This window comes from Squalius cephalus, assembly GCF_949319135.1.
Source record: "Squalius cephalus genome assembly, chromosome: 16".
In the NCBI taxonomy this organism is placed as follows: domain Eukaryota; kingdom Metazoa; phylum Chordata; class Actinopteri; order Cypriniformes; family Leuciscidae; genus Squalius; species Squalius cephalus.
In genome coordinates this window covers 10,231,218-10,247,741 of record NC_137137.1, presented here as the reverse complement: position 1 = coordinate 10,247,741, position 16,524 = coordinate 10,231,218, and the positions used below count along the sequence as shown (strand labels likewise).

Sequence of the window (16,524 nt, the reverse complement as noted above, 5' to 3'; positions counted from 1 at the left end):
TTGGAGATATGAGGGAAAGAAAATGCCATCAAAGTTTTTCTGAAGACAATCAGTTCCCTTAAGAGATACATTCATATAAACCCCAACCCCTAATTCAATATTTATATATTTCTTCTTATATTTTGTACATATATTTTGTGCCTGGTACAGTATTTTCTCTGATGGCTTGTCTGATTTCTCTTCGCGTCAGTCTTCAGCTCCAAAATGGTCACAATTTCAAACCTTGTAAAAGCTTTTTTTTTTTTTATCTTTAAGTTCAGTGTTAAAAATGACAATTTGAACACTAAGCGAACCAGAACTAAATAAATTATTTTCTTTTTTGGTCTAGACCAAAACAACCAAGACAACTGAACTAAAAGTGTGAACACACCATAAATCTTACAGACTTTTGAAAGATAGCGTATATATAATGATTTGTGCTTGTGAGGTAATGGTTTATATTAAAAGACCAAAAATGTCAATATTTTCTCAGCTCTTCCGATTACATTCAGTCGAGAGCTTCAGGACCAGGTGTCTATAGAGGGTGAAAGTGCAGTATTTACCTGTGAGCTTTCAAAGCCTGGTGCTCCAGTCGAATGGAGGAAAGGTAGAGTAATTCTGAAACCTGGAGCCAAATATCACACAAAACTGGAGGGACGATTAACCAAACTGGTGATAAATAATCTAGTTGAGGATGATGCAGGAAATTACACCTGCAAAACCAAAGATTCACAATCAACAGCCAAACTGATGGTTCAAGGTAATATCCGAATTACTGCTGAATTTGTGATATTATGCATTTAATATGCATTTCATTTTCATGACCATGTGATTTTTTTTTTATTCTGAGTGATCAAGTTCTTACATTTCATTTAAAATTGCCATTTCCTCCACAGCTACTATTGACCCTAGTCAGGTTATGCGATATTGAATTTAACAAGGTTGTGAGGGATAGACTTACAGTCTTTACTTTGGGAGACACTATATAAAGGCATTAGATCACTTAATTTTCAAAACTGTTTCTCACAACTTACAAAACTGTTAGTCAAAAGGAGTTCTTGTCTTCTGAATTTTTTTTCGGAAAGACTTTTGGTCAACTGAACAATCAGCATGTTGAACGCACTTCTAAGTTCTAACCCTCACAGCCTTATTTTCATTCCTGTCTAAAATTAAATTTGGTGCTACCCTGAATAAGGTCTATTTAGCATGCTGTCATGGCGTTACACAAGCCCACTGCACAGGTTTAATTAATCTCTCAACAGTGATATAAATCACTGTTGGATTTTCATTACATGATGTTTAAATTCATACCCTCTAATTACACTCCATATTTGGCATCAGAAGAGTCTTGATATGACAAATCCCTTCATATAATATTGGTTGATAAAAACTGTAACATAAAAATGCAGCTTTTGTCGGGATCTTGCCCAATTCATTACAGCATTGGCTGGTTATGAAGAGCTATAGTGTGTTGGTGTACATAATGCATAAATAAAATACTGTATACCCCAATTAATTTAGATGATAGATGAACCCCAATTAATTTAGGACTTTGCCTGATGTAATTATTAAAGTTGATTGAGCACAAAAAGTGTCTACTGGTAAATTTTTGGTAACACTTGGGAAGACACAACATTCACACTTTTGAAGAGCCTATAACTTTCAATACATGAAAACGGGCTTTTTTCAATTCTTGGCTTTCTGAAGGACTCCCTGCTACCTTTAAAGCAACTCTGAAGAACCAGGAAGCTCAGGAGGGGAACAGTGTCACTTTGAACTGTGAACTTTCTAAGGCAGGAGTTCGAGTAGAGTGGTGGAAAGGAGAAGAAATGCTCAAGACTGGAGAAAAATATCAATTGAGACACAAAGAAGCAAAAGCTGAACTGCTAATAAGGAAGGCACAACCAGAAGACAGTGGAGTTTATCGATGTGTATGTGAAGATCAAAAGACAGAAGCAACCATCAAAGTTAATGGTATGAATGTGTTCCAGGAAGTTTTCAAATTAAAGTTCCTGTAATTGAGCATTAGCCAATTTTTGCTAGAAATATTCTATGAAAAGATTTCATCAAAAACATGATAAGATATGGAACATCTGCTTTGTATAGCTCTCCCCATCACTTTCAAACAAGAACTTATGAATCAAGAGGGTGAAGAAGGGAACAATGTCACCTTGCGCTGTGAACTCTCAAAAGCCAGTGCTGATGTGGAGTGGTTGAAGGGAGAAGAAGTACTTAAGCCTGGAGAAAAGTACCTGATGAGACAGATTGCAACTAAAATGGAGCTTGTTATCAGGAAAGCCATACCTGAAGACAGTGGAGTCTACTTTTGTGTGTGCCCTGATCAGACATCCAAAGCAACGGTTAAAATCAATGGTACAAAACTCAATCAAACGATTTTATACTTGCCAATTTTGTCAAATATTCTCCTTAGGTGACTCAAATATATTTATGATTTCTTAGCTTTCCCAATCACGTTCAAACAAAACTTGAGAAATCAAGAAGTGGTGGAGGGCAACACTGTTGCTTTGCGTTGCGAGCTTTCCAAACCGGGCGCCGCTGTGAAATGGTGGAGGGGTGAAGAGATGCTGCGAGTTGGAGAAAAGTACCAGATGAGGACCGAGGGAAGGATTGCTGAACTACTTATCAAGAATGTCAACTCTGAAGATGTCAGCTCCTACAGCTGCACTACGGGAAAGGAAAAGACAACAGCAGAAGTTAAAGTCAAGGGTACGCTCTACTACTGCAAGATCAGATATTGTTATTCTTTAGTAATAGCTTTCCTCTTTGAAATCATTCTCAAACTTAACTTTAACACATTTTTCATGGTTTTCATAGCTCTACCCGTCACTTTTAAAAAAGAACTCCAAAACGAAGTAACTAAAGAAGGTGGTCAAGCTGTGTTAAGCTGTGAGCTCTCTAAACCCGGCACTCAAGTAGATTGGAGAAAAGGAAGAATTATTCTTAAACCGAGTGACAAGTATGAAATGAAGCAAGAGGGAACATTCACCAAACTGGTCATACATAATGTTGAAGCAAGTGATGCTGGGAGCTATTCATGTAAAACCAAGGATTCTGAGACAACTGCTGAGCTAACCGTTAAGGGTAAGGCATACAGACTTTTTGCAGAGGCGGCTTGGCACATTTTGGTCTTTTTTGGCTTGCTATTCTTGGGAGCCATTCATGTAAAACCAAGAATTCTGAGACAACTGCTGAGCTAACCCATAAGGGTAAGGCATGCTGACTTTTTGCAGAGGCGGATTGGCACATTTTGGTCTTTTTTGGCTTGCTGTTTTTTATTATTGCTTCTTGTGCTATGGTCTTCTGCTTCGCTGTGCTTTGAGGGCCTGCATGGTTGTGTTGTGAAATAATCAGGCATATCTCTTGTGGTTGATGCTTCCAGTTCCACCTATCACTTTTAAAGTCAAGTTGAAAAATCAGGAAGTTGAAGAAGAAAATACACTCGTATTACACTGTGAGCTCTCAAAAGCTGGATGTCCTGTTGAATGGAGAAAGGGGAAAGAGCTCCTCAGATCTGGGTATAAGTATCAAATCAAGGAATGTGATGTTGCAAGGGAGCTGATCATCATGAAAGCCTTGCCTGAAGACAGTGGAATCTACAGTTGCATTTGTGGGGAGCAGAATACCAAATCTACAGTCAGAGTGTTCGGTATGGATAAAGGTTTTAAAGAAAATTGAGCTTTTATTGTCGCTTACGCTCACAATGAGCTAACATGCTAATGTGCTACTCCTCAGCCACGCCAGTAACGTTCAAACAAAACCTGAAGAACCAAGAGGCTCCTGAGGGAGGTGTTGTTATTCTGCACTGTGAGTTGTCCAAGGCTGGGGTACCAGTAACATGGTTGAGAGGGGACGATGAGCTCAGCAATGGAACTAAATATAAGATCAAGCAGGAGGGATTGGTTGCCGAATTACGCATTAAAAATGTCATTCCTGTGGATGTTGGGGAATATAGCTGCATTGTTGGAGACCAGAAGACAACAGCTGAAGTTAATGTTAGGGGTAGGTCCAATGCAGCTTTAAATACCTTCTCATTGAGTTCACACAAGGTAACATTGTGTCTATACCCAATATCTTGACAACATTTTAACAGTGCTGTAAACAATGTATGATACCCAGGGCTGGAAATGATGGGGTGCAGGGGCATGGGGCATTCAAACCGGTTACATTTATTTTAAGGGCAATTAAGAGGATTTAGTTTCCATTCAGTAGCCTCAAGATAGCTGTAAATTTAACAGATTTTTTTCAATATAGTGAAATAGTAATGAAATATAATGAAATAGTATTTCAAACTGAAATTTCACTACAGTATATTTCTATATTTTTGGTAAATGCAGCCTTGGTGAGCCTAAGAGACTTCTTTCAAAAACACTTCTTACTTACCAAACTTTTAAATGGTAATGTATGTGTATTTCCATTTGAATAGAACCTGGTAAAATAAAACTCCCGTAGAATGAGGAAAAAAAATCTTCAAATCCCCCCATTTCTGTAATTAGGGTCCCCCAACTGAACCTCTGCCATTTCCACGACTGTTGATGCCCTCATGATCCTTTCACGAACCCTGTATGATACCCCTTCATGAATCACAGCATCATACACACATAGTGTCATTTCATATCATAAACTCTACCAGTTAACATACACAATTTCTCATTTGCAAAATACTCCAAATACATTTGAGCTGTTGTTGAGATCATACTTCTCACACCTCTCACAGCTGCTGCCTCTGTGTTCTTTGAGAAAGAGCTTGAGAGTCAAGAAGCAATAGAAGGGGAATCTGTCCTGTTTAGTTGTTTACTCTCTAGCGACAATGCCCCAGTGACCTGGAGAAAAGAATCAAATCAGATCACACAGGGTGGGCGATATACCCTCCACCGTAAAGGTGCCACTCAGGAGCTCGAAATCAGGAAACTGAGAATGGAGGACGCTGGCGTGTACACATGCAGCGTCAGAGGCAAGAAGACGTCTACAACCCTCAGAGTGATAGGTACAGTAAATCAAAACAAGCCTACATAAATTCAACAATAAAATTCAGTTTGCTTTCAAACACAATGAATTTCAAGGACTCCTGTTCATTCCTTTATTCGATTAATGTTACCTTTACAGAGCGTGTGAGGATTGTGAAAGGACTGCGTGACTTGACGGTTACTGCAGGCGAGAGCGCCCGCTTTGTGTGCGAGCTTTCACACGAGAACATCCTTGACGGGGTTTGGTGGCTTGGTTCCAATGTACTGCAGGAGAACGAGATGAACCAGATGAGTATCTGTGGCAAAGAACACCAGTTGGTGCTCACTATGACCACACCTGAAGAGTCAGGTGTTGTGTCCTTTGTGGTGGGAAATGAAAAGACTTCTGCTCATCTGCGTGTAAACAGCAAACCTAAAGGTGAGTGTAAGGATTCAATTTATTTTTTATAAGAAATTAAATTTGAGTGTAAACAGCAGAAATACAGTATTGATATAGAAAAGTATACCAAATGCAATGAGTTGATTTAACTTTACACTCTAAAGTGCATTCTCTCTTTATAGTTTTCATTGAAGAAAACCTGAAAGACATGACCATTTTTGAGGGAGATTCTGCCACCCTGTGCTGTGTGACTTCTGACTCCTGCACACTTATAACCTGGAAACGAAATAATGTAACCCTGCTCCCCGGGGAAAAGTATGAACCTCTGAAACATGGGAAACGAAATATTCTTCTAATTCACAAAGTCAGAAAAGAAGATGCTGGGATTTACATGTGCGATACAGGAGACATGCAGAGTAGTGCTACTCTTACAGTCAAAGGTAGGAACAATTTGAAACACATTTGCTCTAACTATAAAGACTAGAAAATTATAACTATAAATATATATATTTAATTTGAACTTGATTTATCACCATTTAAACATGTTATACATACTTTAATAATAGTAATAACATTTACAATAATTTATTATCATTATTATATTTATTATTAATAGTAATAGTAATCAAATTTAACTGTATTCAAAAAAAGAAATGAATTGATCAATTTTAGTACGTGTTGTCATATTTTTTAAATGTGATTTATTAAAATATTTATTTTTTAATTAATACATTGATAGTTCCCTACTTTTATTTTTTATGTCGCACTCCTAGTCCACCATATTTCAGTTGTCGGTCACAAGAAAGTATTGTTTCAGAGAAGGAAATTGTTATGGTAGATTTACCCGTTGTAATGCTTATTCTGTAACCCTTTACAACAGGGATGGGCAACTACTGTCCTACAGAGTTTAGCTCCAACCCTGAAAAAATCACCTGCCTGTAATTTTCTAGTAATCCTGAGGACCTTGATTAGCTTGTTCAGGTGTGTTTGATTAGGGTTGAAGCTAAACTCTGTAGGACAGTGGCCCTCCAGGACCGAAGTTGCCCATCCCTGCTTTACAATAAGGTCTTATTAGTTAACATTAGTAAACTATGTTAGTTAACATGAACTAACAATGAAAAATACTTCTGAAGCATTTAGTTATCTTAATTTTTACATTTACTAGTACATTTTTTTAATTAAAATTGTATATGTTAACATTAGTTAATGAACTTTGAACTATCATGAAATGAGTAATTGTAGTTTTATTAACTAACATTAATAAAGTAAAATTCTAAATTCTGTAAAAAATATATTGCTCATAGTTAGTTAATGTTATTTAATGCATCAACTAATGCATTAACCTTATTTTAAATTGTTACCACTTATTCTTATCAGAACTTGACTCTTTACAAATCAGTATACAAAGTGAATTTGTACAATATTTATTGAAAATGACACATATACTTAAGGGTTCTTTGCTTAATTTCAGAGCGTCCTTTGTTTTTCTGCGGGGAGCTCCAAAACCAAGAAGCAGAAGAGGGTGAGACTACTTTCTTGTGCTGTGAGCTGTCTCAACCTGGAGTTGCAGTTGAGTGGAAGAAGGGAGCAGTTCTGCTTCGACCGGGTAACAAATATGAGATGAAACAGGATGGATGTGAGCTACAGCTTCAGATCATTGACCTCACAAGTCAGGACAGTGGGGCCTACAGGTGTTGTGCCGATGGCATTGAGACAAGGGCCAGTATTACTGTGAAAGGTATGAACCAAAATAATTGCTTGTCTATATATATTGTATTTGATTTTGAGGATTTGATCTATGCATAAACTGAATGTCAGTAAATTAGTGAAAATATTCAGTGGCACTTTATAAGATCCATTCATTAAATACAAGTATTTGCATAATGAACATTTATTTTACCACTATTTCTTCTCCTCTGATACAACAGAGTGCCCTTTGTTTTTCCGTGAAGAGCTTCAAAACCAAGAATTAGAGGAAGGTGAAACGGCTTTCTTGTGCTGTGAGCTCTCTAAACCCGGAGTATCAATACAGTGGAAGAAGGGGGCAATGCTCCTGAAGAATGGACAGAAGTATGCAATGATGCAAGAGGGCAATGAAGTACAACTTCAGATCCATGACCTCACAAGTCAAGACAGTGGCATCTACAGATGCTATGCTGGCAATCTAGAAACACGGGCTAATATTATTGTCAAAGGTAGGTATGCACAGTATACCATAACAGTTATGGTTTATATTAAAATTTATCAGAATCAGCCGATATTGAATATTTGATTGTTTGAACTGTAATGTTTTATTTTTAATGTGAAAAAAAGTATAGAATTTTAATACTGGTTAGTTTTTATTTATTGGCCATAACATGAAAATGATTATTGGTTCGTTGGTATCGAACAAAATGTTAATATCAGTGCATCCTTAAAGGTTTGAAACAGTGTTTGTATAATGATTATCTGGGTTTTTAATTAAGGCATGGAAATTCATCTGTCTTTATGCTGCATGTTTAGTAAAAGACGAAATGAAACAGTTTCCTGCAAAGTTAGTTAACATCAATTTACTCTCCCTTTTCAGAGCAACCTCTTTTCTTCTGTGAGGAACTCCATAACCAGGAGGCAGAGGAGGGTGAGATAGCCTTTCTTTGCTGTGAGCTCTCTAAACCTGGAGTTGAAGTGCAGTGGAAGAAGGGGGCAATACGACTGAGACCAGGAAACAAATATGAGATGAAACAAGATGGCTGCAAAGCACAGCTACAGATCCATGACCTGACACGTCAGGACAGTGGCACTTACAAGTGCTGCTCTGGAAGCTTGGTTACCACGGCATCAGTTGTAGTCAAAGGTGAGAGCCGTGACATTAGAGGGTCATACTATGGTTTTGTGAAGAAGTATTTGTCCTCGTCTGATTTTCTGTATTTTTACACTGGATGTCATTAGGTCTTTGATCAAAACCTATGAATGCATTCAAGTGACCAAAAGGACAAAAAGCACAATTAAATATGTATTCAAAAAATAAAAACAAAATGAAATACATACTGTATTTATATTTTCTTATTTATTTTTTCATCAGAACAACCTTTGTACTTCATCAAGATGCTTGAGTGTCAAGAAGCAGAGGAGGGGGAAACTGCCTTTCTCTGCTGCGAGCTTTCAAAACCTGGGGCTGCCGTAAATTGGAAGAAGGGATCTGTGCTGCTAAAGCCTGGAAGAAAGTATGAAATAAAGCAGAATGGTGGTGAACTGCAACTTCAGATCCATGAGCTCACAAGCCAAGACAGTGGTGTCTACACATGCTGTGTTGGTAGTCTAGTGACCTCAGCATCTCTGGAAGTGAAAGGTATAGTGTATTCAATGTAGACGAGTTGCTAGAATACACATTAATTAACAATAACATTCTTATTTTCTGCATCCAGAACAACCTCTGTATTTCTGTGAGGAGCTCCAAAGACAAGAAATAGAAGAAGGTGAGACTGCCATACTGAGCTGTGAGATCTCTAAAACTGGAGTGGAAGTGCAGTGGAAGAAGGGAATGCTGTTGCTTCTACCAGGAAACAAATATGAGACTAAGCAAGATGGCTGTAAATTACAGCTTCTTATACATGAGTTGAACAGTCAGGACAGTGGCATCTACAAATGTTGTGCTGGTAGCTTGGTGACCACAGCTTCTCTTGACGTGAAAGGTGTGTATTTTTATGCAATGAAGTTGTTAAAATTTCAGTTGGACATTATTGAGATATTTTTGTTTTCCCTCACCAGAACATCCATTGTTCTTCTCTGAGGAGCTCCAAAACCAACAAGCAGAGGAGGGCAACACAGTCATATTGCACTGTGAGCTTTCTAAACCTGGAGTTTCAGTGCAGTGGAAGAAGGGAGCAGTGATACTTAAGCCTAGTAAAAAATATGAGATTAAACAGGATGGCCATCAACTACAGCTTCAGATCCATGAGTTAACAGCTCAGGACAGTGGGACTTACAAATGTTGTGCTGGTAGCCTGGTCACAACATCATCTCTTGTGATAAAAGGTAAGTGAATTATTCAAATGGCATTTTTCAACATTTTGATCTTTGACATAAGAATTCATTCATTAACCTGTTCATTTGTCCAATTATTTTTGAAGAACATGTAAAGGCATATACTGTATGTTTTTTCCCTCTACAGAAAAACTATTGTTCTTCTCTGAGGAGCTACAGAACCAACAAGCAGAGGAGGGTAACCCAGTCATATTGTACTGTGAGCTATCTAAACCTGGAGTTTCAGTGCAGTGGAAAAAGGGGACAGTGCTTTTGAAGCCTAGTAAAAAATATGAGATAAAACAGGATGGTTGTCAACTACAGCTTCAGATCCATGAGTTAACAGCTCAGGACAGTGGGCCCTACAAATGTTGTGCCGGAAGCCTGGTCACAACTGGTTCTCTTGAGGTAAAAGGTAAGTCAGTGGTTCTTAACCAGGGGGCTGGGGCTCATTAGGGGGCCTTAACAAACTCCCAAGGGACTCTCAATATGACTTAAAATGATTTTAAATAAGACAAAACAAGTATTAAAATCAGCTAAACCTGTAAGTACTACGTCAACTTAAAATAAAGGGTTAAACTTTATTTTAAGGTGTCATTGTTACAGTGTATTATATATTTAAGTACTGAGTAATATTAAGCAACTACATGTATTTACTATAGGGTTAGGGTAGGATTAGGGTTTGGTTGAGGGTTAATTCCATGTAATTATGCATCATTTACTGTTATTACTATGGTAAGTACATGTAACATATGTAACAAGGACACTGTAAAATAAAATGTTAACATCTGTTCATGTGTTCATTTGTTTTTTGATGAACATGTAAAAGCATATATGGTTTTGTTTTCCCTCTCTAGAAAAGCCATTGTTCTTCTCTGAGGACCTACAAAACCAACAAGCAGAGGAGGGCAGGACAGCAATATTATGCTGTGAGCTCTCTAAACCTGGAGTTTCAGTGCAGTGGAAGAAGGGAGCAGTGATACTCAAGCCTAGTAAAAAATATGAGATAAAACAGGATGGTTGTCAACTACAGCTTCAGATCCATGAGTTAACAGCTCAGGACAGTGGGCCCTACAAATGTTGTGCTGGAAGCCTGGTCACAACTGGTTCTCTTGAGGTAAAAGGTAAGTCAGTGGTTCTTAACCAGGGGGCTGGGGCTCATTAGGGGGCCTCAACAAACTTCCAAGGGGCTCTCAATATGACTTAAAATTATTTTAAATAAGACAAAACAAGTATTAAAATCAGCTAAACCTGTAAGTACAATGTAACTACGTCAACTTAAAATAAAGGGATAAACTTAATTTTAAGGTGTCATTGTTACAGTGTATTATATATTTAAGTACTGAGTAATATTAAGCAACTACATTTATTTACTATAGGGTTTGGGTAGGATTAGGGTTTGGTTGAGGGTTAATTGCATGTAATTATGCATCATTTACTGTTATTAATATGGTAAGTACATGTAACATAACAAGGACACTGTAAAATAAAGTGTTACCATCTGTTCATGTTTTCATTTGTTATTTGATGAACATGTAAAAGCATATATGATTTTGTTTTCCCTCTCTAGAAAAGCCATGGTTCTTCTCTGAGGACCTACAAAACCAACAAGCAGAAGAGGGCAGGACAGCAATATTGTGCTGTGAGCTCTCTAAACCTGGAGTTTCAGTGCAGTGGAAGAAGGGAGCAGTGATACTCAAGCCTAGTAAAAAATATGAGATAAAACAGGATGGTTGTCAACTACAGCTTCAGATCCATGAGTTAACAGCTCAGGACAGTGGGCCCTACAAATGTTGTGCTGGAAGCCTGGTCACAACTGGTTCTCTTGAGGTAAAAGGTAAGTATTTTTTTCAAATGGCATTATTCCACATTTTGCATTTTAACATACGAATGACATTGGAAATAATTAATTAATCTGTTCATGTGTCCATTTATTTTTTGGTGAACATGTAAAGACATACATATTTTTGTTTTCCCTCACCAGAACATCCATTGTTCTTCTCTGAGGAGCTCCAAAACCAAGAAGCAGAGGAGGGCAACACAGTCATATTGCACTGTGAGCTCTCTAAACCTGGAGTTTCAGTTCAGTGGAAGAAGGGAGCAGTGATACTTAAGCCTAGTAAAAAATATGAGATTAAACAGGATGGCCGTCACCTACAGCTTCAGATCCATGAGTTAACAGCTCAGGACAGTGGGCCCTACAAATGTTGTGCTGGGAGTCTGGTGACTACTTGCTCTGTTACAGTGAAAGGTATGGAATGTGTTTTAGAGAAACTTCTGAATTACCTAATAATCTTTCCATGTACCATTCTGACAACATTGCTTGCTATTGAACCAGGATATTCTGATAATTCATTAAGAGCACTTTTTGTGAATAAAGACACAAATTTTAAAAACATTAAATTTATTTTTATTTCCCCACATCTAGAGCAACCTATATTTTTCTGCAAGAACCTCCAAAGCCTTGAAGCTGAGGAAGGTAAAGCGACTGCCCTGACCTGTGAGCTCTCTAAACCTGGAGTTGCAGTGCAGTGGAAGAAGGGAACAGTGTTGCTGAAACCTGGAAACAAGTATGAGATGAAACAAGATGGTTGTCTGCTGCAGCTTCAAATATATGACCTGAAAATTGGAGATAGTGGCTCTTATAAATGTTGTGCTGGTAACATGGTGACGACTGCTTCTCTTGTAGTAAAGGGTAAGGGAATTAATTTAAATGTCGTTTTCCATCTTTTTTGAATAGAGGAATCAATTCATTAATCTGTTCATGTGTACTTTTTTTCTGTTTAGTGTGTAAAGACATAAGCATTTTTGTTTTCCCTCACCAGAACGTCCATTGTTCTTCTCTGAGGAGCTCCAAAACCAAGAAGCAGAGGAGGGTAAGACAGCCATATTGCGCTGTGAGCTCTCTAAACCTGGAGTTTCAGTGCAGTGGAAGAAGGGAGCAGTGATGCTTAAGCCAAGTAAAAAATATGAGATTAAACAGGATGGCCATCAACTACAACTTCAGATCCATGAGTTAACAGCTCAGGACAGTGGGACTTACAAATGTTGTGCTGGAAGCCTGGTGACTAATGGTTCAATTACAGTGAAAGGTACAGATATTATTTTAGTGCAACATCTGCAGTTCCTAATGCTTTGTCCATGTAGAACTTATTTCATACATGAAGAACCCAAACTTTATTTTTACTTCTTCATGTACAGAGCAACCTATATACTTCTGCAAGATCCTTCAAAGTCTTGAAGCTGAGGAAGGTGAAACAGCGTTCTTGACCTGTGAGCTCTCTAAACCTGGAGTTCCTGTGCAGTGGAAAAAGGGAACAGTGTTGCTAAAACCAGGAAACAAGTATGAGATGAAACAGGATGGCTCTGAATTACACCTTCAAATCCATGATCTAAAATGTCAGGACAGTGGTGTCTACAAATGCTGTGCTGCTAGGATGGAGACAACAGCTTCTCTTGTTATAAAAGGTACATTTATTCCCATGTTTTAAAAATAAGTAAGTAATTAAAAATAATTAAAAATCAAAATAAATAAGTAATGTTGCATTTCCATTATTTACACCAGAAGCTTCCCCTAGAAGTAAAGACATCCCTCAAGCCCCACTAAGATCAAAAGGGCAAAAAATGATGGAAGAAACACACAGTGGTCTTATGCATAAGAAACAGGCTGTGGTCATTGAGGAATCAGACATCTCTATCTTGGAGTCATCAGAGGTTCACTTCCAGGATCTCTGTGAGAAACTGACAGATGACCAGGACGTCAAGAGGAAATCATTGGTGAGACAAAACGGGAAAGATGCGAGTTCCAAAATGGTTAACGTGTCTAGTTGCACCATGGAAGAACCTGAAATTACTACTCTTACAACCGATGCACCTGCAGAACAAAGAAAAAAAGTGGTGGACACTGGCTCCAAAGAGGTTACTAAGATTTCTGTGGACCAGAACAATGAAAAGATCTCAGGGCAAGTTCAGAAGAAAACTTCAAGCATAGATACAAATAATCAGAGCAAGGAACCACCCAAAAATGTTCCCCAGCCTCCACCACGGTCAAAGAGTAAGGCCACACATCCAGATGTTTCACACCAAGACCAGTACAGTGTTTTTGAAGCAAACAACCAGAGTGTTAAAGATCCAACTGTTGACAAGAAGGGCAAGAAACAAGATGTTGTAATGGAGCCCACTGTGGAGACCAAAATAACATCAAAACATGCTGACCTAACACCATCTTTCTCTAAGGAGAAGGTTTCCCAGCCACATGTTGAAATCAAAAGGCAACCCTATGTTTTGGAAGCAAAGCATCGAGATATGGACATAAAACAAACTGTGGATACCACTTTAAAGATATCAGATTATGGCTTAGATCCACCAGTCTTCAAAGAGTTAACGGCCAAACACGTTGAAGCATCTAAAGAACAACCATATAATTTAGAGGAAAGGAAGGAGTATATCAAATTGGAATCAAGTGTAAATAGGGAATCAAAGAAAGAGCTAATTGTGGACACCATATCTAAGCCATCAGAGTTTGGTGAATATCCCGTCAGTATGAATGAAAAGAAGGAACCAAAAAAGAAATCATTGGATGAAAATGAAATGCACAAGAAGCAAAATGTCCAGTCTGAAATGGGACCAGAAATTGAAAAGGTTCAGTCCCAGGATGAACATCATGGAAAAATAACAAAGAATGTTAAAGAAAAAGCACCAAGCATTGCCATTACAGGCCAGAAACCCAAAGAGCAAATAAGTCTTGTACAGAAAACCACAACATTGACCGTTAGGGATGTGCAAAGGGATTCACTAGAAGGTGAAACAGATTTACCACACATTGATAGTGGAGATCTGAAAAATGTCAAGCAGGTTGTGGATGAACATCATGGAAAAGTACCAAAGATTGCTATAGAGAAAGCTACAAAAACTGCCATTGCAAGCCAAAAATTAAAAAAAGAAATTATTTCTGCAGAGAAAGCTACATCAATGTCCGTTAGAGATGTGCAGAAAGATTCACAGGTAGGTGAACCGAATTTACCAGACATTGATAGTGGAGATCTAAAAAATGTTAAGCAGGTTGTGGATGAACATCATGGAAAAGTACCAAAGCATGTTACAGAAAAAGCTACAAAAACTGCCACCGCAAGCCAAAAATTCAAAGAAGAAATTATTTCTACAGAGAAAGCTACAACAATGTCCGTTAGAGATGTGCAGAGAGATTCACAGGTAGGTGAGCCGAATTTACCAGACACTGATAGTGGAGATCTGAAAAATGTCAAGCAGGTTGTGGATGGAAAAGCAGCAAAGCATGTTACAGGAAAAGCAACAAATATTGCCATTAAAAGCCAGAAATTCAAAGAAGAAATAATTCATGCAGAGGAAGCTACAACAGTGTCCTTTAGGGATGTGCAGAAGGTGTCACCGAAAGTTGAGCCGAACTTACCACACATGGATAATGGAGATCAGAAAAATGTGAAGCAAGTCGTTATTGAAGTAGATGTTTCTGGGGAATCTGTAATTCAACCTGGGGGGACGACGCTAGAGCAGATCACAAGTGTGGATACAGGCAAACAGAAGTGTTCTCGAGTTGAGCACGATAATGTTGACAGCCCTGGTATAGACGTAGATTTTGAGGATGAGCCAGAGATACGTGAGGCTGCCATTAAGATACAAGCTGCTTTCAAAGGTTACAAAACTAGGAAAGACATGCGTCTAGTCTTCAAAGAAGTGTTCAAGAACCAGAATCTTGATCTTGGTGGCACTGCTTTCCTGGAGTGTGTTGTGGAAGGTAAAATCGACACTATGCGCTGGCTTAAAGATGGAATAGATCTGAGGCCTGGGAAAAGGTACAAAATCACCCAAAATGCAGATGGTAGGTGTTTTCTGGAAATTTCCAGGGTTACAAACAAAGATGCTGGAATCTACACATGTGAAGTTGCAAACAAGTTTGGAGCAATTAGTTACAATGGGAATGTGATGGTGGGTAAACCTCAGAAGCCATCACAAACAATTCAGACTGCACAAACACCAGATGCAGAAATTGTCTCTGAGAAAGAGATTGCTCCAGTCCTAAACACTGAAGAGGAGTCATTGAGACTTGTCTATGATCTCCCGGCAGATGACACCTACAGCAAGATCAAGGAGAAAAGGAGAAGTCTAATTTCAGTCAGCTCCAGTGAGTTGTGTTTATCATTCTGGATAATAGTAGCAATAGTAGGGCTGCAATAATATTAAATTCTGGCTGAGACCAAGAAAAGTATAATTATTTAATATTATGTCATGATAGATAACCGATTAATGGCAGCTAACTGAAAAATCTAAATAAAGTAAAAGTTAAACACTAAAAACAAAAATAAAAAAGCAAGTAAATTAAGGCATCACAACATTATAATTTACAGTATGAAAAATGTATATCAGATTTGCTAAAAAAGTTTTTCTTAAAGATTAACTAAGTAGTGTTAGACTACTGCAAAAGTAATATTAACATAAAAACAGAGGAATATAGCTAATATTGACCGAAGCCGATAAAGTCTTTGATATCTGCAGATAACTGATATATGTATACATCAATAGTAGCTGAGCTTGTTTCTTCTAATTCTGTCCCCTCTCTAGTATCCTGTTACTCAGATTATGACACAGCCCCTGATGTTGAGACTGAATACCAATCTAGGTAATTTTAACATTGTAAATACCCTTCAAGGACTCTTAATTATAAAGAAAGATGGCAGCGTAAAATAATTTTTTCTTTTCTGTACTTTGGGATAATACTTTGCAATGTATTTAAATGAATGTTTTCAAACAGGGGAAAAGAGGCAGAGAAGTCAAAAAATGAGGCTCGTACTAAGACTTCTGAAGAAGAAAAAAGTGCTAGTTTACAACCTCGAAAGACTTCAGACCAGCTGAAAGGGAAAGGTCAGTTCTCTTGGTGCTGCAAGTCATTTAGTAAAGTCCAGACATAATGAAATAATATGAACTCAAGAGCATATTAAAAAGCTTAATATACTGTACTCTTCTGTATTGTTGCGTTTGTATTTGGCATAGGTTGCGATTCACAGAGTCACACACCGTCTCCCAAACGCCTACATTCCTACAAGTCCTCTGCAAATACTGAGTCATTCTCTGAGTCAGATGGAGATGATGACAGAGGAGAGGTATTAACTCAGCTTCTTAATAATAAACTAACAATAATAATAA

General features: G+C 37.9%; 1 protein-coding gene across 1 annotated transcript in view; it reads left to right on the top strand.

Moving 5' to 3' along the window:
- Positions 1–16,524, top strand: part of obscna (obscurin, cytoskeletal calmodulin and titin-interacting RhoGEF a) — a 45,887-nt gene that overhangs the window by 12,540 nt on the left and 16,823 nt on the right. The window contains exons 19-45 of the mRNA XM_079898189.1: positions 473–739; positions 1,687–1,953; positions 2,086–2,352; positions 2,440–2,706; positions 2,815–3,081; positions 3,380–3,646; positions 3,733–3,999; positions 4,715–4,984; positions 5,104–5,382; positions 5,526–5,783; positions 6,815–7,081; positions 7,272–7,538; positions 7,910–8,176; positions 8,405–8,671; positions 8,748–9,014; positions 9,091–9,357; positions 9,494–9,760; positions 10,203–10,469; positions 10,916–11,182; positions 11,330–11,596; positions 11,774–12,040; positions 12,171–12,437; positions 12,547–12,813; positions 12,911–15,505; positions 15,943–16,000; positions 16,133–16,242; positions 16,372–16,481. Coding sequence (XP_079754315.1) covers positions 473–739; positions 1,687–1,953; positions 2,086–2,352; positions 2,440–2,706; positions 2,815–3,081; positions 3,380–3,646; positions 3,733–3,999; positions 4,715–4,984; positions 5,104–5,382; positions 5,526–5,783; positions 6,815–7,081; positions 7,272–7,538; positions 7,910–8,176; positions 8,405–8,671; positions 8,748–9,014; positions 9,091–9,357; positions 9,494–9,760; positions 10,203–10,469; positions 10,916–11,182; positions 11,330–11,596; positions 11,774–12,040; positions 12,171–12,437; positions 12,547–12,813; positions 12,911–15,505; positions 15,943–16,000; positions 16,133–16,242; positions 16,372–16,481 — 9,020 coding nt within the window. The remainder of the gene's footprint in view (positions 1–472; positions 740–1,686; positions 1,954–2,085; positions 2,353–2,439; positions 2,707–2,814; positions 3,082–3,379; positions 3,647–3,732; positions 4,000–4,714; positions 4,985–5,103; positions 5,383–5,525; positions 5,784–6,814; positions 7,082–7,271; positions 7,539–7,909; positions 8,177–8,404; positions 8,672–8,747; positions 9,015–9,090; positions 9,358–9,493; positions 9,761–10,202; positions 10,470–10,915; positions 11,183–11,329; positions 11,597–11,773; positions 12,041–12,170; positions 12,438–12,546; positions 12,814–12,910; positions 15,506–15,942; positions 16,001–16,132; positions 16,243–16,371; positions 16,482–16,524) is intronic.